We start from the raw sequence: 23,252 nt of genomic DNA, 5'->3' as shown, positions 1-23,252 counted from the left end.
AAGAAGGTGGTGAATCTTATGAGCTCAGTCTCTGGTTATGAATGGGGTGCTGACAGACCATAGTTGACGGATATTTATAGAGCTCTGATGAGGACGACAAATGATTACGGATGTATAGTTTATGGAACAACGGCGAAGACTTGGCTTCAGAGGCTGGACAGAATCCAGTATATAGCTTTAAGGATATGTATTGGTGCATTTAAATCAACATCTGTATGTGCATTACTAGTGGAGGCAGGTGAGATGCCATTGGATATACAGAGTAAAAAACTGTCATTAGCTTATTGGGTTAGGCTGAAAGGCTGTGAGGTTGATCATCTCACTGCTACTGTTCTAGATGACTGTTGGGAATATACTACTAGACAAGGCAGTGGGTTTGGTTGGAAAGCTTGCTCATGAGAGTGGTTTGAGGGAGTTGGAGGTTGGCCCTTCTGTGGTGATAGGGGATGTTCCTCTGTGGTTACTCCCAGATCCTGTTTATCTAACCTTGGTAGAGAATAAAATATTGGTCAGAAGTCAGTGATTTAAGGAAACCGGTTGACAATTACATTGGTAGAAGTTTTTATGCATTTTTACTGCTTTTCACAGATAGATCAAAGGACCCAGATAGTGGGCACACAGGAGCAGGTGTTTATGTTCTTGAATTTAATGTGCAGACATGTAGAATACTAACAGACAAACTGTCAGTATACTCAACTGAACAGTTGGCGATAGTAATTGCCCTTCAGTGGGTGGAGGACGTTCAACCTGTCAGAATGATATATAGTATGCTCAGATTCTCTGTCTATATTGAATAGTTTATCATCTGGCAAATCTAATAGGAGTGACCTACTATTGGAGGCATTAATGTCATTATGGAGAATTAATCTTGGTGAAGTCGTGAGATTCTGCTGGGTCCCAGCCCATTTGGGTGTGGAAGGGAATGAAATTGTAGACCACATAGCCAAAAGAGCTTTAAAATGAGTCATAATTCATATGAATGTTCCACTGGGTAAAGGTGAGGCCAAATGTAAGATCAGAGCCTTTTTGTGTGGCAGAAAAGATGGGACCCTGAGCCCAAGGGCCGACATTTATATTCCCTCCAAAGAAAGGTTGGTGGACCAAGATTCAAAGGTCAGATTAGGAAGGAAGAGGTGGTATTTGCTCGACATGTCTAGGACATTATACATTGAACTCGTCTTTACATCTTGTTGGCAAGCATGTGACTTGGTTTGTGTCTGGAGAGTATGGTCGATGAAACGATGGAGCATGTGTTGTTATATTGTTGCAAGTGTGTTGAAGAGAGGGAAAGATTTAAGTGTAAGGTCATTGAGTTGGACAGGGTTGGGGGGTTTGGAAGGGATTTGGGGCATGGTCTATTAGAAGTTAATAGGCTTTTTTTCTCTCTCAGAAGTGCTGAGTTAGGTTGGAGGATTTAGAAATGTGGAACTAATGTTGTAAACCATGATTGTCCACACACTCCAGCACAGTAGGTGGCGGCATGCACCTTTAACGTTGGTTTGCTGACCGCCATTATATGATAGAAGAAGATTTTGACTCGGAAGTAGCTAGCTAACGTTAGCTAGGTTTATTTTGCAGACATTTAAATTGGCTGATGTAGTTAGCTAGCTTTTAGAATAACATTTACATTAACTCGTTTTTAAACGACACTCAAAATGTCTAACTGTATCGCCCTTCAGACACAACTAACCTCGATCATGGAGGTTTTAGCCAAATCAGCGGTGGCAGAAATTGCCAAACTTATCGATGACAACTGTGCTGTATTACATTTCGAAATATCTCGGAAGCATAATGATAATGAAATTCTGCGGAGAAAACTGCTCCTGATTGAAAATGAACTGAAGATTGCGCGGATTCCACGACAAACTGGTGAGTACTGTACCAAATGTTGTGGTACGCAGAAGTTAACGTTACTGTTATATTAGCTAGTTAACGTTATCTCCAAAGTGCTCAGTCGTACAGGCTAGGCCTCTATTGTTATTTGTAGATAAGGCTATTCTAATACCTAGCTAAGTATTTATGTGGTTGTGTTTATTCAAGGAAAACATTAGATAGAGAAATATAGATGTTATTGGGCCGATTTGTGTTTTGAAATGTAGTTGTCAGGCTAACGTTACCTACCAGCTAGCTCAGGACACCACAGAGCAGACGCTAGATAAGGCTCAGGAAACGTACCTCAATCCAGGGATGGAAGATGACGCTGTAATTCTAATTTTCCCATTATTAAAATGTTACATCGAAAATATTGAAATACTGCTATTTTTTTATTAAACTGCCTTTGTCGTCCCAATGTTAGTCTACCTAGGCAATAGCAGCCCATGGATTCCGTGAAAATACGACGCCTAGCGTTGAGGTGAGTAGCTACCTGAAGTGTTGTGGAATCCAATGGGTTGCTTTAGTCTAGCATGAGGACAAAAAGGACAGTTTAAGTAAAATCGATCAGTATTTCAGTCTTCTCAGTGTATAATTTTGGACAATTAGTAGTACAGCGCCATCTTCTATCCCTGGATTGAGGAACGTTGGTTAGAAAACTCTGGGCTCCCGAGTGGTACAGCGGTCTAAGGCACTGCATCTCAGTGCTTGAGGTGTCAATACAGACACCCTGGTTCGAATCCAGGCTGTATCACAACCGGCCGTGATTGGGAGTCCCATAGGGCGGTGCACAATTTGTTCTTAACTGACTTGCCTAATTAAATAAAGGTTACATACACACACGTTTTCCGAACCATATCTTGCCGGGCTCCGGACCATACTGGAAAGATGTACTTACAGCGACCATAAATAAGGTCGGAATCTTATGGTTGCCTACCTGTCAAAAAAATACTACCAGAGAGTCCTGGGAGTGTCCTTTATGTCTGTAATAATTTGCTGTTTCAGAGAAATACATGGACAGCTGTGCTTCAGACTGGAGACCCAGTCAGCGAGGAGATGAGGATGCGTTTGGGTCAGCTTTGGGAGAAGTCAAGGTCTGTGCTCCGTAGACTGATTCTTGTGTAGTTGAATCAGAGATTGATAGTATCGTATTCGGCTCCAAGTAGACCGAAGGGCCTTGACGGTGCATGTCTGTTGAGTCCCTTTGCTCAACTACGAGCCGAAAGGGACACAACATCTCTAGAAAACCCATAACCCAATGAAATATTACAGACTTGAAACCTGACAAATTGACCATGCATACTGTCTAATAGTTTCATTCTTCTAGTTTGCAGAGATAGAAACCCCTTTCATTAAGGTAGAGAGACAGGATGATGGATCATGGAGCAGGGAGCAACATAGAGAACCAAGTGGACAGGGTAACTGAATTCATTGGGCCATTGGACAGGGCAACTGCATTCATTGGGCCATTGGACAGGGCAACTGCATTCATTGGGCCATTGGACACGGCAACTGCATTCATTGGGCCATTGGACACGGCAACTGCATTCATTGGGCCATTGGACACGGCAACTGCATTCATTGGGCCATTGGACACGGCAACTGCATTCATTGGGCCATTGGACACGGCAACTGCATTCAATGGGCCATTGGACACGGCAACTGCATTCAATGGGCCATTGGACACGGCAACTGCATTCAATGGGCCATTGGACACGGCAACTGCATTCAATGGGCCATTGGACACGGCAACTGCATTCAATGGGCCATTGGACACGGCAACTGCATTCAATGGGCCATTGGACACGGCAACTGCATTCAGTGGGCCATTGGACACGGCAACTGCATTCAGTGGGCCATTGGACACGGCAACTGCATTCAGTGGGCCATTGGACAGGGCAACTGCATTCATCAGGCAGGGTAACTGCATTCATTGGGTTCATTAGACAGGCCTACTTCCTTTCAAAACACTGTCCCAAATGGTACCCTATTCCCTATATAGTGCACTACTTTTGAACAGGGGCCCGTAAAGCTTGGGTTAAATGGAGTGCACTATGTAGGGAATAGGGTGGGTTTGGGCTACTTTGTTTCCAAACAGTGTTCTACTGGCCATGGTGTTGAACCTTGATTTGATAACATTTGCTTTGCAATTATATATTTTTGGGACATATAAGAAGGGCATGCAATTCTTGACATACTGTAGTAACTACAAATATCCTTTCTTTTGCTTTGCAATTATAACGATTGTCTTTGCACTTTCTATCTAGGAAACACCACATATGGCAATAATGCCATTCAGAAGCTTCCCATTGGGAATCATCAGGACTTGGAAGAAGAGGAGAATCAGGACCCACTGATCCTCCTGGAGGAGCAGCTGGCAGAAGGTCAAGAGAAGCTTAGTGAGCTGTGCCAGTCTCAGTCTGGGCACTGTGGCGAGGAGGAGACCAGTGTTCTAGAGTTTGTAATAAAGACTGAGAAGGAGGAAGAACATTCTGGATTCAGTCAGGCTGGATGTCAGAGGAGCACAGTAAAGCAGCAGAACCCCTTGAGCTCTGAGTTTGTAATGGATGAAAGAGACAGTCAACTGTGGTCGTCTATAGTTCAAGGGAATGATGACATAGTCATAGAGACTGACTTTCCTGATTTCTCTTATGTAGCCGAGCAGTATTCAGAGAGTTTTCCAGATCGCTCCGAGGCTCAGCCACAGCCCCTCTCTAGCCCAGTGGAAGGCCCTAGTAAATCAGCCATCTCACCTCTACAGAGACCGTGCAATGGATCAATGTACAACAAAGTCTTTCAGAAAGAGAAAGTAAGTGCATCTCAGTCTGTGTCTAGTTCTTTTCAGTGCCGACCGCAGATCAACCATTCACAGCAGCAGACCAGGCAGAGAGATCAGGTGTTCTCCCAGAGGAATAATCACATCCCACCGTCCAGGCCTCAAGACACTGGACACACAGCAGAGCGAAGCTTTGGACTGGGTGACACTGACAGACCAACTGCCTCCCATTTAGGGATTCGATTGAACAATAACACTTTTACATCAGGTGGCCTCAGAAGCTTTACTATGCCTCATTATAATACTAAAAATCACTGGGGTACAGCCATAACAGAGAAGGTTTTCAGTTGCTCGCAGTGCGGCAAGAGTTTTAGTCGCTTGTCCTATCTGAAGATACATCAGCGAAGTCACACGGGAGAGAGGCCGTTTCGGTGCACCGTCTGCGGGAAGAGTTTTCACTGCTCCTCGCACCTGACTATACACCACCGCATTCACACGGGAGAGAGACCCTATAGCTGTGCCACGTGTGGGAAGAGGTTTACCCAGCAGAGCAGTCTCAAGACACACCAGAGTGTCCACAGTGGAGAGAGACCGTATGGTTGCTCTCAGTGTGGCAAGACTTTCACTCTTCTGCACCATCTGAAGCGGCACAGGATTATTCATGCTGGGTATAGCTGAGTGGGTTATTATTATAATAATAATAATAATAATTATTATTATTAGTATTATTATTATTATTATTATTAAACCTCTATCCAGGAAGTCTGTAAATATGGTCCTCAAAGCTGAATTTAAGATGAAGTTATTTGTTTTACTTTAGAAATTAAAATAGTTCAAGAAAAATTAGAACGTTGATGTTTTATGCTATTTTCAACACTACAGAAACATTTCATGAAATAAAATACACAGTGAATAGTTTTGCATCAGGCCTTTTAATAAACTATGAAAATCGGTACTCTCCATAATCAAGTATTCTGGCAAAATGTTTTGTTATTACCTATTCATGTCATATAACAGTGGGTGTGTTTCAAATAGCACCATCTTCTCTATATAGTGCTCTAGTTTCGACCATGGCCCATAGACACACACAGTAGGCTGTGGAACCAATTAATAATCAGGGAACCCTTTGTAGAGTCTTCACTGCTGTATTGGATTGTGTAATTGTAAACAGTGTAAATCTCTACACACCAGAGGGCAGTGGTACTCAACTTTCAGAACAGAGCAAACTATTAGTGACCCTAGTGCAGTTTTGCTACAGGAACTAACCCCCATTTGAAGTTCTCCTTTACTGTAATGGCGAACCATTCATTTCAGCAGAGCGGGGTCAAAGAGAATATAGAAAACTCTGTGGAAAGGTTGTCCTATTACAGAAATATTGGTGTTATGATGCTTTTCTAATAAGTAAGGGCTTTGCAGATATATACTGAACAAAAATATAAACGCAACATGCAACAATTTCAAAGATTTTACTGAGTTACAGTTCATAGAAGGAAATCAGTTAATTGAAATAAATTCATTGAGGCTCAAATCTACGGATTTCACATCACTTGGCAGGGGCGCAGCCATGGGTGGGCCTGGGAAGACATAGGCCCACCCACTTGGGAGCCAGGTCCACCCACTGGGGAGCTAGGCCCAGCCAATCAGAATTAGTTTTTCCCCAGAAACTGGCTTTATTATAGACAGAAATACTCCTCAGCAACCCCCTCCTCAGACGAACCTGAGGAGAAGAAGCAGGATGCAGAGGTCCTGGGCTGACGTGGTTACACGTTGTCTGTGGTTGGGAGGCCGGTTGGATGTACTGCCAAATTCTCTAAAATGACGTTGGAGGTGGCCTGTGATAGAGAAATTAACATTCAATTCTCTGGCAACAGCTTTTATTTTTTGTTCAGTATACATTTGAAAAGTTACAGTATGATCTGAAGCTGCTGTTTTAAGCATGGCAGAGTAACTTTGCAACAGTTAACTTCATGACTAGCCTGGGTACCAGTCTGTTTACCAAACGTTCCACTCCTTGTCATATGCCATGGAGTATAAGGAGTGGAATGTTAGCCAAACAGACTGGTACCCAGGCTACGACATGGCTCAATGTTGACGTGGCTATGTGTGTGTGCATAGTTTCACGTCTCTGGGGCGGAACCTTTAGTACACGGCAGACACAGTATAAATGCCCTTTACAGAGCAAATAAAGTCCTGAGCATTCCTCCCCATTTACAAACACTGACGTCACTTCCTGATTACTGTTCCTGCTCCCACCGGAGTACAGTGAAGATGCCTCTGGACGCTGATCCAGTTTAGCATTTTCCCCACCAATGGTTAAGGTTAGGATTTGGGAAGGGGAAGCTGATCTTTGAGTTGTACCTAGGGGAAACTTTACCCCAGAGTGCTTCAACTACAGCTTCTAGCCTTGCCAAGGAACAGCTCCAAGCCTGGTAAATGACCAGCAGCTCAAAAGCCTGGTAAAAGACCAGCAGCTCCAAGCCTGGTAAAGGACCAGCAGCTCAAAGCCTGGTAAAGGACCAGCAGCTCCAAGCCTGGTAAAGGACCAGCAGCTCCAAGCCTGGTAAAAGACCAGCAGCTCCAAGCCTGGTAAAGGACCAGCAGCTCCAAGCCTGGTAAAGGACCAGCAGCTCCAAGCCTGGTAAAAGACCAGCAGGTCCAAGCCTGGTAAAAGACCAGCAGCTCCAAGCCTGGTAAAGGACCAGCAGCTCCAAGCCTGGTAAAGGACCAGCAGCTCAAAGCCTGGTAAAGGACCAGCAGCTCCAAGCCTGGTAAAGGACCAGCAGCTCCAAGCCTGGTAAAGGACCAGCAGCTCCAAGCCTGGTAAAGGACCAGCAGCTCCAAGCCTGGTAAAAGACCAGCAGCTCAAAGCCTGGTAAAAGACCAGCAGCTCAAAGCCTGGTAAAAGACCAGCAGCTCAAAGCCTGGTAAAGGACCAGCAGCTCAAAGCCTGGTAAAGGACCAGCAGCTCAAAGCCTGGTAAAGGACCAGCAGCTCAAAGCCTGGTAAAGGACCAGCAGCTCAAAGCCTGGTAAAGGACCAGCAGCTCAAAGCCTGGTAAAGGACCAAATCCTGTAGTTGATTCTGACTATTTGTGAAGGTTGCAGAAACGTTTGTCACTTGCATTGATAAGAAATAGGAAATGGATGTTTCTTGACTATTGGGGTCAGTAATTGATCTAAAAGTGTCATACAGTTGATACCTATTCTGGGCATCACCCCCCAGATTTAGCCTGTGTTCCCCTGCTCTGATGTTGCTGACTCATGCCAGTTCTTACAACAGGTATTTTACTTATCAGATAACTAGAGCGTGTTTATAACAATCTGGTGCCTGACTGCACAGTCTGACGTGGCACGCAACCATTGGTTGATGCATGCAACGTCTGAGCAGGGAAATGCGACCTTTGTGTTATTCTACAATTAAGGTGTTGCTAGTTTTAAAAATAAACTAGGTTTGGTTGAACTTGATTTAGGTCTTGACAGCACAATTCTCAAGTGCAGTCATACTTTACACATTAGGCATAAGACAAAAAGGGTTAATTATGATAGGAGGATCTGGGTCACATCCCAAATGGCACCCAATTCCTTATATAGGGAACATGTCAAAAGCAGTGCACTATATAGGGAATAGGGTGCCATTTGGGACACAACCCCTGCTCTTAAAGGGACGGGGAGGACAGCTTGTAAAACGTAGAACCTACTCATGGCCTTGTATGGGTATATATATAAGAAAACATTGCGTTGACGTCATGGAAATTGCTAGCTGGAGGTGCAACATGGCATTAAAATATGTTGGGTGAGAAAGTGGTAAAGAGCTTCCTGGATTGGCGCTTGTGGTGAGACAACACAGTAATTCTACAGACATAGAAAACAAGTAGCACTCGAACACCACAGTCCATCAAGTTGATTCAGTTTATTGTGACAGTAAGACTTGAGTGTAGCACCAACAAAATACCCTATATTCACCTTTCAATCCCCATCGATATACACATTCATGAGCATTCTTATAAGGCAAAGCTAAAACCTCCCGCCGTTTGGAAGGTCAAATAATCTAGTTTAAACCCTTTTAAGACATTGACTAAAAAGCATACATTACACAATAAAAAGTGCTTCTATAAATAAGTATTAAAAATATACAGAGAACATAATTGTTAGTATACCAACACACTGCTACTTTACAGCACGTTACAGTCAGTGCTCTAAATTCAAACATGTCATTGGTAGCACTGGTGCTCCCAACTTTAAAAAGTTAGAAGCACAACATTTTTTTAAGAGCATATAGCCTATATTAACTCTATTTACTTCTGAAGCACATGTTGTGCCCTAGATACGAATATGTTATGCTTTAAATACATTGGTTTATTATAAAAAGCTAAAATGTTGATACAAATACCGGTCATGTGGGGAATATAAGGTTTCTACATTATGTAAAAGCACAATTTTCTCATTGAGATGCATTACATTGAAAATTGTACAGTGTCTCTTTAAGAGCGTCAAGTTTGTGATGACTACATGCAAGAGATCTGTCCTTCATGATTTTGACTAGAAAGGGGTACGGCCATTACCGGAAGTGACTTTTTCATAGCCGGTTAGTAGAACGTATGCAGAAAGTTAGGGAGAAAATAAATAAATACCTAACGTGGTTGATTACGATACTTAGGTTAAGGGTATAACATGGCTAGGGTTAGCTCAAATGCTCTCCTAACCTGCTACATAAAGTCACTCTAGTCACAACTGTCATTCACTCATTGCTATGATCACAGAGTTTCTAATCTCAGAGAGGCACAACATTGTGATACTTCCAGGAACGCTTCGCAAAGCCGACTCGACAGACCAGACTGGGGTTTGGGAAATCAATGAGAGAAGTGGAAAATTCTTCCTTAGTTGTTCATTTTCTAGATTTTCAATCTAGATTCGAGCCAATGTTTTAAGTAGCTGAACATGTCATAACCTTGTGAAAGTGACAAACTGGCACGTTTTCATTTATATCGAAGGAGTGTCTGATTTGACGGGATGCAAATGCGCAGTTCAGTGCAACACGACAGTTCGACCCAATGACATGTTTCTGCACATGAGTTTAGCTAGCTAACTTTGCCAGGACATCGCATAACTACATGCGTGATCTGGGATTTCTATTGGAGAAGCAGTTTCTAGGCATCTTCATACTAAACTATCTTTACTAGAATCACTGATCTCCTGAAGAAGCTATCCCTTTTCCTTTCTTTCTGTGCTCCAAAATTAAAACTGCAGTTCGCACAGCTAAATATTTTGTTGCAACGCACTTTAGAGCCCACTATATTATAGGAACACCCTTACGTTTTGGTAATTTACTTCACCTATATCATCTAATTTTAAAATCTACATATTAGTCACACTTGTTAGGGAATGTACAACGTGCAAGTATTTCTGAACTGAACAAAAATAAATATAAAGTTAATTTAATGTATTATTGTCAGTCTGGGTCAATTCACCTCAATACAGCTCTATATTTATAAACGTTTAGTGCAGGGCTCATAAATAATAGTACTTTACTCAGAATTGTCATGTTTTCATAACAAACATTAAACAATGATTCTCACTGTCAACAAACAGCTACCTTGAAGAATGTTAAAGTACAGAAAAAGAACAGCTTGGCTTCGCCAGATTCCCCCCCCCCCCCCACACACACACACAGACACACAGACACACACACACACACACACACACACAGACACACAGACACACACACACCCACACACAGACACCCACACACAGACACACACCCACACAGACACGGTGTAAGCAGGGTCAGTCAGAGTTATCAGGCGTCGTTATTGTTGTGCTCTATGTGGGTCACCATGTTGGACACCAGTCTCTCTAGCTGCTTTGCCCTCAGCTGGCCTGTCTCCAGGACCTCCTCATGGTTGGCCTTCTCTTGGCTGTCGTAGTCCATCACAGCCTGGTTGGTGATCAGGGACAGGGCGAACACACGCATCCCACAGTGACGCGCTACAATCACCTCGTGCACCGTACTCATGCCTAGAATAACGAGAAAGGAGAGGACAAAAGCAATGCACTAACTGACAATGTAATTCAAAAGTTGCAGAGTTGCATTCTTCATAATTCTGCATGAAATGCTGCAAGAGCAAACTACAAGAACAACGGAGTGCTTGCAAAAGTGTTGTTATGGCAGTGGAAGAAGTTTAGAAGTTTAAATTGTTGCTAGAGTATAAGATGATTGTAGTAGTGCTGAGGTGTTGTGATAACTTGGTTTAGCTGCTCCAGGACTCACCCACAGCGTCAGCCCCCAGTCTGTTCATCATACGACACTCAGCGATGGTTTCGAACGAGGGCCCGCCCAGGACGCAGTAAATTCCCTCTCTCAGGAAGTCACCAAAGCCAAGCTCCGCCCCCACACCTTGTGCCAGCTGCAGAAGTTCCCTGTCATACGCATCAGACATGGAGGGGAACCGAACCCCGAACCTAAGAGGAGAAGGTGGTAACTTAACAAAAACCCGTTTTCAGTCCCTGATAAACCAGTCGTGGAAAAAGGGTGCACGCCCCAAAAACATTGCCTAGTAATTACATTTGCTTAATTCAAGTAAAACAGGCATTTTTGGGCGTCGGCACCCTTTTTAATATGCATTCCGCAATCACCCTATTCTACGTCCCTAACCATTCCCTATATACATAACCACACACCTCTCATCATTGGGTCCTGCCAGTGGGTTGTTCCCAGCGAACCCAGGCATGTTGATGTGGTCTTTGATGATCATGATGTCCCCAACCTTGTAGTCCTGATTGAGGCCTCCAGCTGCATTGGTCAGGATGACAGTCTCCACACCCAGCAGCTTGAAAATCCGCATGGGCATTGTTACCTGCAATATTTGGGTATTTAAATTGTAATTGTTTATAAAACATTTTTTTTTTTACACATGAAGATTAGCTGACGCCGTGGCATCAGCTAATGGGGATCCTAATAACATTCAAATGCACAGCCAGCTATACTGTGAAATACGATGCGAAGAATAGAGTTCAGGTAGGCCTCTGCACTTCAGCAAACAAAAGAAAGTAAGAGAGGTGCTCAAAAAGAATGACAGGAATCCAGGGCTTAAATAACACACAAAAACACTCAAAACAGGCGGTGATATATACAGTGCCTTCAGGAAGTATTCATACCCCTTGACTGATACAACATTTTGTTGTGATACAGCCTGAAATCAAAATGGGTGAGAAAAAAAAATGTCTCACCCATCTACACACAATACCCCATAATGACAAAGTGAAGACATATTTTTGAAATTTTTTGCAAATTTGTTAAATGAAATACAGAAATATCTTATTTACATAAGTATTCAAACCTTTGGCAGTGAATAATTTGGCAGCGGCCAAGCACGACTCCAACACCATCATTAAGTTTGCCGACGACACAACAGTGATAGGCCTGATCACCAACAACGATGAGACCTCCTCCCTATAGGGAGGAGGTCAGAGACCTGGCAGTGTGATGCCAGGACAACAACCTCTTCCTCAACATGATCAAGACATGGGAGATGATTATGGACTACAGAAAAAGGAGGACCGAGCACGCCCCCTTTCTCATCGACGGGGCTGTAGTGGAGCAGGTTGAGAGCTTCAAGTGGTACCGGAGCGCCAAGTCTAGGTCCGAAAGGCTTCTTAACAGCTTCTACCCCCAAGCCATAAGACTCCTGAACAGCTTATTAAAATGCTACCTGGACAATTTCATTGACCCCACCCCCCATTTTTACGCTGCTGCTACTCTCTGTTTATTATCTATGCATAGTCACTTTACCTCCCTACATGTACATATTACCTCAATTACCTCGACTAACCTGTTCCCCCGCACATTGACTCTGTACCGGTACGCCCTGTATATAGCCTCGCTACTGTTATTTTATTGTTGCTCCTTAGGTATGTTATTTTTCTTTTTTTTTCATATTTTTTTCTTATTTATTTTTTACTTCAGTTTATTTTTGTAAATACTTTAACACTTTTTTCTTAAAACTGCTATGTTGGTTAAGGGCTTGTAAGTAAGCATTTTACTCTAAGGTCTACACCTGTTGTATTCGGCATATGTGACAAATAAAATGTGATTTGATTTGATTACAGCAGTGAGTCTTTCTGGTTAAGTCTCTAAGAGCTTTTCACACCTGGATTGTACAATATTTGCACATTATTTTCAAGACAATTTAAGTCAAAACTGTAACTAGGCCACTCAGGACCATTCAATCAGGGGCGGAAATCCCGGGGGGGACGGGGGGACACGACCCCCCCATCCTGGGAAAAATATGATTTGTCCCCCCCAATATATCACTGAAACATAACTATGTAATTTAAATAATATTAATAATACGCAATGAAAGCAATTGTGCTGATTATAGACACTTAATAGCGCGTTTTTAAGTTTCAAAAGATTGCGACCCCCCCGCCCTTTGCCTCACAATGGTTTGATCCACTGCCAGTTCCTTAGTTTGCACGTAACTGCCGTGAGGTTCATCCAGTCAATCGCGCACACACACTAGCTGAATATGCAGAGCTAGCGCGCAAATATTAACTATTAAGCTAGCTAGTACCTATTCCATTTATGTGGCGTCGTCAAAGATGGAATCAGCATGCAGATGATGTAAGTTAGTGCTTCAAAGTCCCTGTGATAAGGTTAGCGATAAACTGAAATCCAAACTGAACAGAACTACACTCTCTTCTACCATTGTCTTAAATATATTTAATGGTCTCGTTGCAAAAGCTAAATTGTCGCAAGGGAACTTTTATTTATTTATTTTATTTCACCTTTATTTAACCTGGGTAGCAAAGATTATAGCAAACACCACTGAAACTGAATTGGTGCTCGCTAGCTTTGCAAATTCAGCTATTGTTGGAAGCCAGCCAATATGAAACAAACTATTAAAATTACAAAAGGTTGCAGCATATGTTGTGTAAATGGTGAACTCATACAGCTGTCAACTCTTGTCATTTTAATCCGTTTCACATTTGCTAGCTACCTTTTAGATCGAAGCCCAAATAGAATGATAGAAGATAAGATGATAGAAGCCCATCTCCTACTGTAAATAACCTACACACTGTGTATGTGTGTAGCCAGCCAGGTAGAAGAATGGCAGAAAAATAAAAGACGGACATCAGAGTATTTTTCAGTACACCAAAACGCATAGTAAGAACCCTAGTAGCCTAATATCTCAAAGACTAGTTGATAAAATGTTCATAAGAAAGAAATGAAATTCTAATGGAAATGTTTCACAATGATGTCATTAGGCAGAGCAGGCAACAGATGGCACACAGACAGCAGAGTTGGGGACAGATATGCAGGGACAGACTGGCAGAGACAGGGAGTCTCAGGTAAGTTTGTTGAGTCTTTGTTTGGCAACATTATGAAAGGTTCTCAATTTTTTTGACTTGTAAAATAGGAACATAATTGGAAAATGCCATGGATACCCCCACTCTCAACTTAAACTGGTGACTGAACTAAGATTTGTTAAAGGCAATGGTATTGCTGTTGTGATTAGTTGTGTAGTTTTGGGTACTGGTAGTTAGGAGTACGGCAAACACCTTATTTCTTTGGTTCCTCAATATACATTTACCATATTACAATGTAGGCTATGTGTTACAGCACTACTTTTGGTGTCCCCCTCAGGAATTGCTCTTGAGAAAATTTCATGTAATTGTCCCCTCCAAAGTGGATATCAGATTTTCGCCCCTGCATTCAATGTCATCTTGGTAAGTAACTCCAGTGTATGTTTGGCCTTGTATTTTTAGGTTATTGTCCTGCTGAAAGGTGAATTTGTCTCCCAGTGTCTGGTGGAAAGCAGACAAACAGGTTTTCATCTAGGATTTTGCCTGTGCTTAGCTACTGTATATACTTTTTTGTTTTACTCATCTACCAATAGGTGCCCTTCTTTGCGAAGCATTGGAAAACCTCCCTCGTCTTTGTGGTTGACTCTGTTTGAAATTCCACTGTTCGACTGAGGGATCTTACAGATAAATGTATGTGTGGGGTCTGTATGTGTGGGGTCTGTATGTGTGGGGTCTGTATGTGTGGGGTCTGTACCCCACACATACAATTATCTGTAAGATCCCTCGGTCGAACAGTGGAAGATGAGGTAGTCATTCGAAAATCATGTTAAACACTATTATGACACATTGTTAACATATGTTAACATTGCCAAAGCAAGTGAGGTAGATAATATACAAAAGTGAAATAAACAATACAAATGAACAGTAAACATTACACTCACAGAAGTTCCAAAAGAATAAAGACATTACAAATGTCATATTATGTATATATACAGTGTTGTAACAATGTACAAATTCTCTCTCTCTCTCTCTCTCTCTCTCTCTCTCTCTCTCTCTCTCTCTCTCTCTCTCTCTCTCTCTCTCTCTCTCTCTCTCTCTCTCTCTCTCTCTCTCTCTCTCTCTCTCTCTCTCTCTCTCTCTCTCTCTCTCTATATATATATATATATATATAGACCATTTGTACATTGTGTGGGGTATATATATCCGCATACAAATAAACATCAACAAACCTTATGGATGGGGTATCCCTCATAGAGATGGAATCTTCCCTGCATACAAACACATGCTTTCCCTTTCAGCTTGCCAAACACCAACCTGCCAGCATGACCATGCACTGGAACACACAAAAACCAGTTAGATCAGTACACACACACACACACTGTGTATTAGAGATAAGTATACATGCATAACAAGCATACAAAACTACACACCTGTGCTCTGGGGAAAGTTAGGAATGTCGCTGTATTTAAATGCCATCTGGTCTTTCAGCATTTCTGCCAAGCCTCCCAGGCCTGAGCCACAAACTATCCCCACCAGGGGGCGTATCTCTGTACGGGACAGGAGCCATTCAGCTGTAGCACTGCACTCCTCAAAGCTGCACCTGAGAGAGAGAGAGAGAGAAAAAGAGAGAAAGAGAAAAAGAGAGAGAAAAAGAGAAAAAGAGAGAGAGATCATTACCACACTGTATATAGACATAATATGACATTTTAAATGTTTATTATTTTGGAACTTTGTAAGTGCAATGTTTACTGTACATTTTTTATTGTTTATTTAACTTTTGTTTATTATATTTTTCACTTGCTTTGGCAATGTTAACATATGTTTCCCATGCCAATAAAGCCCCTTAAATTGAAATTGAAATTAAATAGAAATGTAATTGACAGAGGGAGAGAGGTGGGAAATGTGTGGGAAAACAGCCTCATAGTAAGAAACAGCGAGATAGGCATTTCCATCTTTAGTCATGACCCAAATGGCACCCTATGCCTTACATAGTGCACTACTTTTGACCGGAGTCCTATGAGCCCTGGTCAAAAGTAGTGCATTATAAAGGGAATAGGGTGCCATTTGGGTCAGCACCTACGTGTGAGTTAAAGCGGTGGAGCGAGAAGGGAATTGGGAAACAGCTGTGTCTGAAGCAGCCTTTTATTATGTAATATAACATCACAACAAGATTACCACTGAGAACATTTACCAAGGACTTCCCACACACGCACGCTCCCGCCTATTGTAAATCATCTTCATCTGATTCTCGATTAACAGTAAAAGGGTACTACCAGCATCCACAATGTTAACACACCCCATGGCATGTGTAGGTCTAGTAACAGATTCCTTCATGGGGCTGGGCTACGTGACGAACCAAGAGCACAAAGTTACGGCTACATTTTCCATGTTGAGGAATTTCCGCTGCCCAGTAAAAGTCTGCAATGGTGCCTAATCCAATTATGCATTAGCCTTCTGGCATGATATAATTGTAGCCTTTAGAATTGACGACACAGTAAAACCCTACACATACCACTATAGACAGATGTCCTTTTAACCATTAATTTAGCGCCTGTCATCAGGTAAAACTGCTCTTCCAAGAAAAACGGTTGAGAAATTAACCTAGGACTGGACCAAAAATAATAACAAAATATAGCAGGCTACAGAAGCGCAAAAGACCACAACCTTCCGTTAAACAAGCACATTCATCTATATTAGTCCACACTCACTCATAACATTAAACAATTCCATACAGCACCATGTAAGGTTCACAATTACTATTACTGATGCTTCTGATATCTGAATCCGCAGCTATAATTAACAGTGGATATTGTAGGAAAACACGTACCCCACTGTAGATTCTGGATACATGATGATGCTCCTGCAAGTTGCCAAAAATTACTTTTCAAATAAATTATGGACCGACTAACTGACCTGACAAGTTTGGATAGCCTCAATGAGACTAAATGTGTGAAACGTTTGTAAAGAGATAAATAGGCCTATTTAAATAATAGCCAACTCAACTCAGTGCTGACGCTTCTAAAAGTTTCGGGAAGTTTACTTTGAGTGTATAAAAACCTCCTTCCACACCAGCCACATCCCGGTGTGACGTACGGTGACAGCTCGCGCTCCTATTGGACTGTCACGCGGGTGTTGTTCAGATGATGATGCCGCAATTGCTCTTGGTGATTACAAAACAACTCGGAAACTCGAGCTTCCTATTGGTTCATTCAGTTTACAAGTAGGGAAATCGGAGCTTATGCCGTGTTCAATACAACTCGGAAACAAGGAACCTGAGTTAAAATTAGAAATATATACACTACCTTTCAAAATATTAAGAACACCTACTCATTCAAGGGTTTTTCTCTATTTTTACTATTTTCTACATTGTAGTATAATAGTGAAGACATCAACACTATGAAATAACACATATGGAATCATGTAGTAACCAAAAAAGTGTTAAACAAATCAAAATATATTATATATTTGAGATTCTTCAAATAGCCACCCATTGCCTTGATGACAGCTTTTCATATTCTTGACATTCTCTCAACCAGCTTCACCCGGGAATGCTTTTCCAACAGTCTTGAAGGAGTCCCCACATATGCTGAGCACTTGTTGGCTGATGTTACTTCACTCTGCGTTCCGACACATCCCAAACCATCTCAATTTGGTTGAGGTTGGGGGATTGTGGAGGCCAGGTCATCTAATGCAGCACTCCATCACTCTCCTTCTTGGTAAAATAGCCCTTATACAGCCTGGAGGTGTGTTGGGTCATTGTCCTGTTGAAAAACAAATGATAGTCCCACGTTAACCCAAACCAGATGGGATGGCTTATCGCTGCAGAATGCTGTGGTAGCCATGCTGGTTAAGTGTGCCTTGAAGTCTAAATAAATCACAGACAGTTTCACCAGCTAAGCAACACCACACAATCACACCTCCTCCATGCTTTACGGTGGGAAATACACATGCGGAGATCATCCGTTCACCTACACTGCGCCTCACAAAGACATGGCAGCTGGAACCAAAAATCTCCAATTTGGACTCCAGACCAAAGGACAAATTTCCACCGGTCTAATGTCCGCTGCTTGTGTTTCTTGGCCCAAGAAAGTCTCTTCTTATTGGTGTCCTGTAGTAGTGGTTTCTTTGCAGCATTTCGACCATGAAGGCCTGATTCACACAGTCTCCGCTGAACAGTTGATGTTGAGATGTGTCTGTTACTTGAACTCTATAAAGTATTTATTTGGGCTGCAATTTCTGAGGCTTGTAACTCAAATTAACTTGTCCTCTGCAGCAGAGGTAACTCTGGGTCTTCCATTCCTGTGGTGGCCCTCATGAGAGCTAGTTTCATCATAGCACTTGATGGTTTTTGTGACTGCACTTGAAGAAACGTTCAAATTTCTTGAAATTTTATGTATTGACTGACTTAAAGTAATGATGGACTGTCGTTTCTCTTTGCTTATTTGAGCTGTTCTTGCCATAATATGGACTTGTTATTTTACCAAATAGGGATATCTTCTGTGTATACCCCCCCACCCCACAACACACCTTGTCACAACACAACTGATTGGTTCAAATGCATTAAGAAGGAAATAAATTCCACAAATTAACTTTTAAGAAGGCACACATGTTAATTGAAATGCATTCCAGGTGACTACCTCATGAAGCTGGTTGAGAGAATGGCATGAGTGTGCAAAGCTGTCATCAAGGCAAAGGGTGGCTATTTGAAGAATCTCAAATATAAAATATATTTTGATTTGTTAAACACTTTTTTGGTAACTACATGATTCTGTATGTGTTATTTCATAGTTTTGATGTCTTCACGATTATTCTACAATGTAGAAAATAGTAAAAATAAAGAAAAACCCTTGAATGAGTAGGTGTTCTAAAACTTTTGACCGGTAGTGTATATATATTTTTTACAATACAAAACATCCACATACAAACAACAACATACAGCCGGACACAAACATTGACAACATCACCCCTGCCCAGACCCACCTGCTCACACCCCCATCTCCACCGCCCCTATCACTCTCCTCCACATGGCCTCAAACTGCACCAGGGGGCGGGTGGCACCGTAATTGGGGAGAAAGGGCTCATATTAATGCCTGGAACGGAATAAATTGAATGGTATCGAACACATCAAACACATGGTTTCCATAAGTTTTGAGTTATGTCGGATGAGAGAGTTATGCTGCGTTCACGTCAAGTCTGATTCAAATTGATTCTGATACTTCCCATGTGCGATCAAACTTGTGTATTATCTTTCTTCATTAGAATGTCAAACATTTCAGAATTTCCAAGTTTCCGACCTGACGTGAATGCAGCATCACCTCAGGATTTGAAGAAGAAGAAAAACAGGTCTTATGAAACAATGGGAGGCTATTTACTGTCAAATATTTTTGTCATCATGAGAAGCAGTAGCCTAAAACTTGGTCGCACAATATACACTCCAAAAAAGCAGAAGAAGAAGACTGATCACAGAATTCAGGAAGCAGCAGAGGGCGCACTCCCCAATCGACATTGACGGGACACCAGTGGAGAACGTGGACATTTTTAAGTTCCTCTGCGTACAACATCACTGACAAACTGAAATGGTCCACCCACACAGACAGTGTGGTGAAGAAGGCGCAACAGCGCCTCTTTAACCTCAGGAGGCTGAAAAAAATTGGCTTGTCACCTAAAACCCTCACAAGCTTTTATAGATGCACAATTGAGAGCATCCTGTCAGGCTGTATCACCACCTGGTACGGCAACTGCACCGCCCATAACCGCAGGGCTCTCCAGAGGGTGGTGCGGTCTGCACAACGCATCACCGAGGGCAAACTACCTGCCCTCCAGGATACCTACAGCACACGTTGTCACAGGAAGGCCAAAAAGATCACCAAGGACAACAACCACCCGAGCCACTGCCTGTTCACCACGCTATCATCCAGAAGGCGAGGTCAGTACAGGTGTATCAAAGCTGGGACCAAGAGACTGAAAAACATCTTCTATCTCAAGGCCGTCAGACTGTTAAACAGCCATCACTAACATAGAGAGGCTGCTGCCAACATACACAGACTTGAAATCATTGGCCACTTTAATAAATGGAACACTAGTCACTTTAATAATGTCACTTTAATAATGTTTACATATCTTGCATTACACATCTCGTATATACAAATGAAGTCGGAAGTTTACATACGCTTTAGCCAAATACATTTAAACTCTGTTTTTCACAATTCCTGACATTTAATCCTAGTAAAAATTCCCTGTTTTAGGTCAGTTAGGATCGCCACTTTATTTTAAGAATGTGAAATGTCAGAATAATAGTAGAGAGAATTATTTATTTCAGCTTTCATTTCTTTCATCACATTTCCAGTGGGTCAGAAGTTTACATACACCCAATTAGTATTTGGTAGCATTGCCTTTAAATTGTTTAACTTGAGTCAAACGTTTTGGGTAGCCTTCCACAAGCTTCCCACAATAAATTGGGTGAATTTTGGCTCATTCCTCCTGACAGATCTGGTGTAACTGAATCAGGTTTGTAGGCCTCCTTGCTCACACACGCTTTTTCAGTTCTGCCCACACATTTTCTATGGAATTGAAGTCAGGGCTTTGTGATGGCCACTTTGGTACCTTGACTGTGTTGTCCTTAAGCCATTTTGCCACAACTTTGGAAGTATGCTTGGGGCCATTGTCCATTTGGAAGACCCATTTGTGACCAAGCTTTAACTTCCTGTCTGATGTCTTGAGATGTTGCTTCAATATATCCACATCATTTTCCCCTCCTCATGATGCCATCTATTTGTGAAGTGCACCAGTCCCTCCTGCAGCAAAGCACCCCCACAATGTGATGCTGCCACCCCCATGCTTCACGGTTAGGATGGTGTTCTTCGACTTGCACGCCTCCCCCTTTTTCATCCAAACATAACGATGGTCAATAAGGTCAAACAGTTCCATTTTTGTTTCATCAGACCAGAGGACATTTTCCAAAAAGTACGATCTTTGTCCCCATGTGCAGTTGCAAACCATAGTCTGGCTTTTTTATGGCGGTTTTGGAGCAGTGACTTCTTCCTTGCTGAGCAGCCTTTCAGGTTATGTCCATATAGGATTTGTTTTACTGTGGATATAGATACTTTTCCTCCAGCATCTTTACAAGGTCCTTTGCTGTTGTTCTGGGATTGATTTTCACTTTTCGCACCAAAGTACGTTCATCTCCAGGAGACAGAACGCGTCTCCTTCCTTAGAGGTGTAACGCCCTGGCCATAGTGAGGTTTTTTTTGTTCTTTATTTTGGTTAGGCCAGGGTGTTACATTCTATGTTCGTTTTCTAGGTTTTTTGTATTTCTTTGTTTTGGGCCGTGTGTGGCTCCCAATCAGGCACAGCTGAAGTTCGTTGTTGCTGATTGGGAGTCACACATAAGGAGCATGTTTTTATTTTGGGTTTTGTGGGTGATTGTTTCTGTTCAGTGTGTTACCTGTCAGTACTGTTTGGCTGTCAGTTTTCCTGTTTTTTTGTATAGTGTTCTTTCGTCAATTAAACGTCTATGATGAACACTAACTCCGCTGCACCTTGGTCTACTCTCTCTCCCAACAGCCGTTACAAGAGGTATGACGGCTGCGTGGTCCCATGGTGTTTATACTTGCGTACTATTGTTTGTACAATGAATGTGGTACCTTCAGGCATTTGGAAATTGCTCCAAAGGATGAACCAGACTTGTGGAGGTCTACTATTTTTTTTTTCTGAGGTCTTGGCTGATTTCTTTTGATTTTCCCATGATGTCAAGCAAAGAGGCACTGAGTTTGAAGGTAGGCCTTGAAATACATCAACAGGTACACCTCCAATTGACTCAAATGTTAGGCTAATTGATATCAGAAGCTTCTAAAGCCATGACATGTTCTGGAATATTCCATGCTGTTTAAAGGCACAGTCAACTTAGTGAATGTAAACTTCTGACCCACTGGAATTGTGATAAAATGATTTATAAGTGAAATAATCTGTCTGTAAACAATTGTTGGAAAAATTACTTGTGTCATGCACAAAGTAGATGTCCTAAGCGACTTGCCAAAACTATAGTTTCTTAACAAGAAATTTGTGGAGTAGTTGAAAAATGAGTTTTAATGACTCCAACCTAAGTGTATGTAAACTTCTGACTTCAACTGTCATCTATACTATCTACTTGATCTCAGTCTATGCCGCTCTGACATTGCTCATCCATTTATTTATTATTAATTCTATTCCTTTTCTTAGATTTGTGTGTGTTGGGCATATGTTGTGAAATTGTTAGATATTACTTTTTAGATATTACTGGACTGTCGGAACTTGAAGCACAAGCATTTCACTACACCTGCAATAACATCTGCTAAACATGTGTATGTGACCAATAAAATTTGATTTGAAACAGATTGCACCATCTTTTTAATCAATAAATGTATCAATAAACATACACTAAACATATTACAACTAGGTTACATAAGGTAGATGTACAAAGGATGCACCTCCCAACTGCATAATACAGACCTGACCTAACCTGACCTTCACCACAGACAGACAGATGTGGCACCACAGGTTTAAAAGTGGTTTATCAAAATGTCTGTCTTTTCTGGGGTCTGTTTTTTTTTTTTTTTTTTATTTTTACAAATGTCATGACCTGGTCAGGTAAAACTCTGAGTCCTATTCGTAGGCTTTGATGGGGTCCAACATTAACTTTTTTTGGCTCGATCAGGCCAGTTGATCCAAAACCTACTGGCCCGAACAGAATTTCTACTGGCCGGGACATGGTGTAGTTTTTAAATGCATTGGGGTCATGTTTTCTCTATATATGCAGCTATTCATAGGCTATATTTGGTTATTATAAGTATTAAAATGCTTTTCACTCCATTCTTTAGAATTGCATGGTATTAATTGTTTACATTTGTTCCTAAATTGATTTTGAGAAGATTTTCTTACATCTCAAAATAGGATGCTGCCCCTTTAAGAAAATTGTGTTCCATTGTATATCATATAATTATTGACCTGGGTATAGTACACACCTCTTTCACATCGGTTTACCTCCTACAATGTCATCCTAAACACAAAACTCCTTTGGGGGCCAAACGTTTCACATTCATTTCAAATCAGATATGTGTTAGTGTGTGTTCTTTCAGTAGCTGACCTGGTTGCATAGAACAGAGCTGTATGTGTTCTGGTATGTAGCCTACATAGCCTAATGTTATGTTATGTAACTGCTATTGGGTATTCAGATCAGTGGCCTTTTAGCTGTGTTTACATTGGCTTGCCAGCCAAATCTGTCACTGGTTCAAATAAGTTATGCACAGAGAAAGACTGGCCATATG

The 23,252-nt window shown here is 41.8% G+C and overlaps 2 protein-coding genes across 4 annotated transcripts; one reads left to right on the top strand and one right to left on the bottom strand.

The window, feature by feature from the left end:
* The first annotated feature begins 1,513 nt into the window (after nucleotides 1–1,513).
* LOC106569593 (zinc finger protein 12) lies at nucleotides 1,514–5,613 on the top strand. 3 transcript variants are annotated; one of them, XM_014141107.2, is made up of 5 exons: nucleotides 1,515–1,869; nucleotides 2,297–2,353; nucleotides 2,878–2,966; nucleotides 3,200–3,290; nucleotides 4,140–5,613. In XM_014141107.2, the coding sequence occupies exons 3-5, from the start codon at nucleotides 2,886–2,888 to the stop codon at nucleotides 5,324–5,326; spliced, it is 1,359 nt and encodes a 452-aa protein (XP_013996582.1). In that variant the 5' UTR covers nucleotides 1,515–1,869; nucleotides 2,297–2,353; nucleotides 2,878–2,885; the 3' UTR covers nucleotides 5,327–5,613. The 3 variants fall into 3 exon arrangements, with proteins under 3 accessions (XP_013996577.2, XP_013996582.1, XP_013996581.1); XM_014141102.2 differs by lacking the exon at nucleotides 2,297–2,353 and having other exon boundaries at nucleotides 1,514–1,869; nucleotides 3,200–3,792; XM_014141106.2 differs by lacking the exon at nucleotides 2,297–2,353 and having other exon boundaries at nucleotides 1,516–1,869.
* Nucleotides 5,614–8,542: 2,929 nt separating this feature from the next.
* Nucleotides 8,543–17,055, bottom strand: LOC106569594 (purine nucleoside phosphorylase). Its single transcript, XM_014141108.2, has 6 exons — nucleotides 16,778–17,055; nucleotides 15,381–15,550; nucleotides 15,180–15,283; nucleotides 11,326–11,501; nucleotides 10,916–11,106; nucleotides 8,543–10,662 (listed from the first exon to the last, which is right to left on the bottom strand). The coding sequence occupies exons 1-6, from the start codon at nucleotides 16,798–16,800 to the stop codon at nucleotides 10,445–10,447; spliced, it is 882 nt and encodes a 293-aa protein (XP_013996583.1). The 5' UTR covers nucleotides 16,801–17,055; the 3' UTR covers nucleotides 8,543–10,444.
* Between the last annotated feature and the right edge of the window lie 6,197 nt (nucleotides 17,056–23,252).

This window comes from Salmo salar, chromosome ssa14 (genome assembly GCF_905237065.1).
Source record: "Salmo salar chromosome ssa14, Ssal_v3.1, whole genome shotgun sequence".
Lineage (NCBI taxonomy): Eukaryota > Metazoa > Chordata > Actinopteri > Salmoniformes > Salmonidae > Salmo > Salmo salar.
The sequence above is the reverse complement of the archived record's forward strand: the minus strand, read 5'-3'. Positions and strand labels throughout refer to the sequence as shown.

Excerpts from the sequence above, each read along its gene's own strand:
- LOC106569593 (XM_014141102.2), top strand. The coding sequence starts at position 3,243 with ATGATGGATCATGGAGCAGGGAGCAACATAGAGAACCAAGTGGACAGG. Across the intron at positions 3,793-4,139 it reads AACTGCATTCATCAGGCAGG|GAAACACCACATATGGCAAT; the intron begins GTAACTGCATTC and ends CTTTCTATCTAG.
- LOC106569594 (XM_014141108.2), bottom strand. The coding sequence starts at position 16,800 with ATGTATCCAGAATCTACAGTGGG. Across the intron at positions 15,551-16,777 it reads TATCCAGAATCTACAGTGGG|GTGCAGCTTTGAGGAGTGCA; the intron begins GTACGTGTTTTC and ends TCTCTCTCTCAG. Across the intron at positions 10,663-10,915 it reads ACTGGGGGCTGACGCTGTGG|GCATGAGTACGGTGCACGAG; the intron begins GTGAGTCCTGGA and ends TCGTTATTCTAG.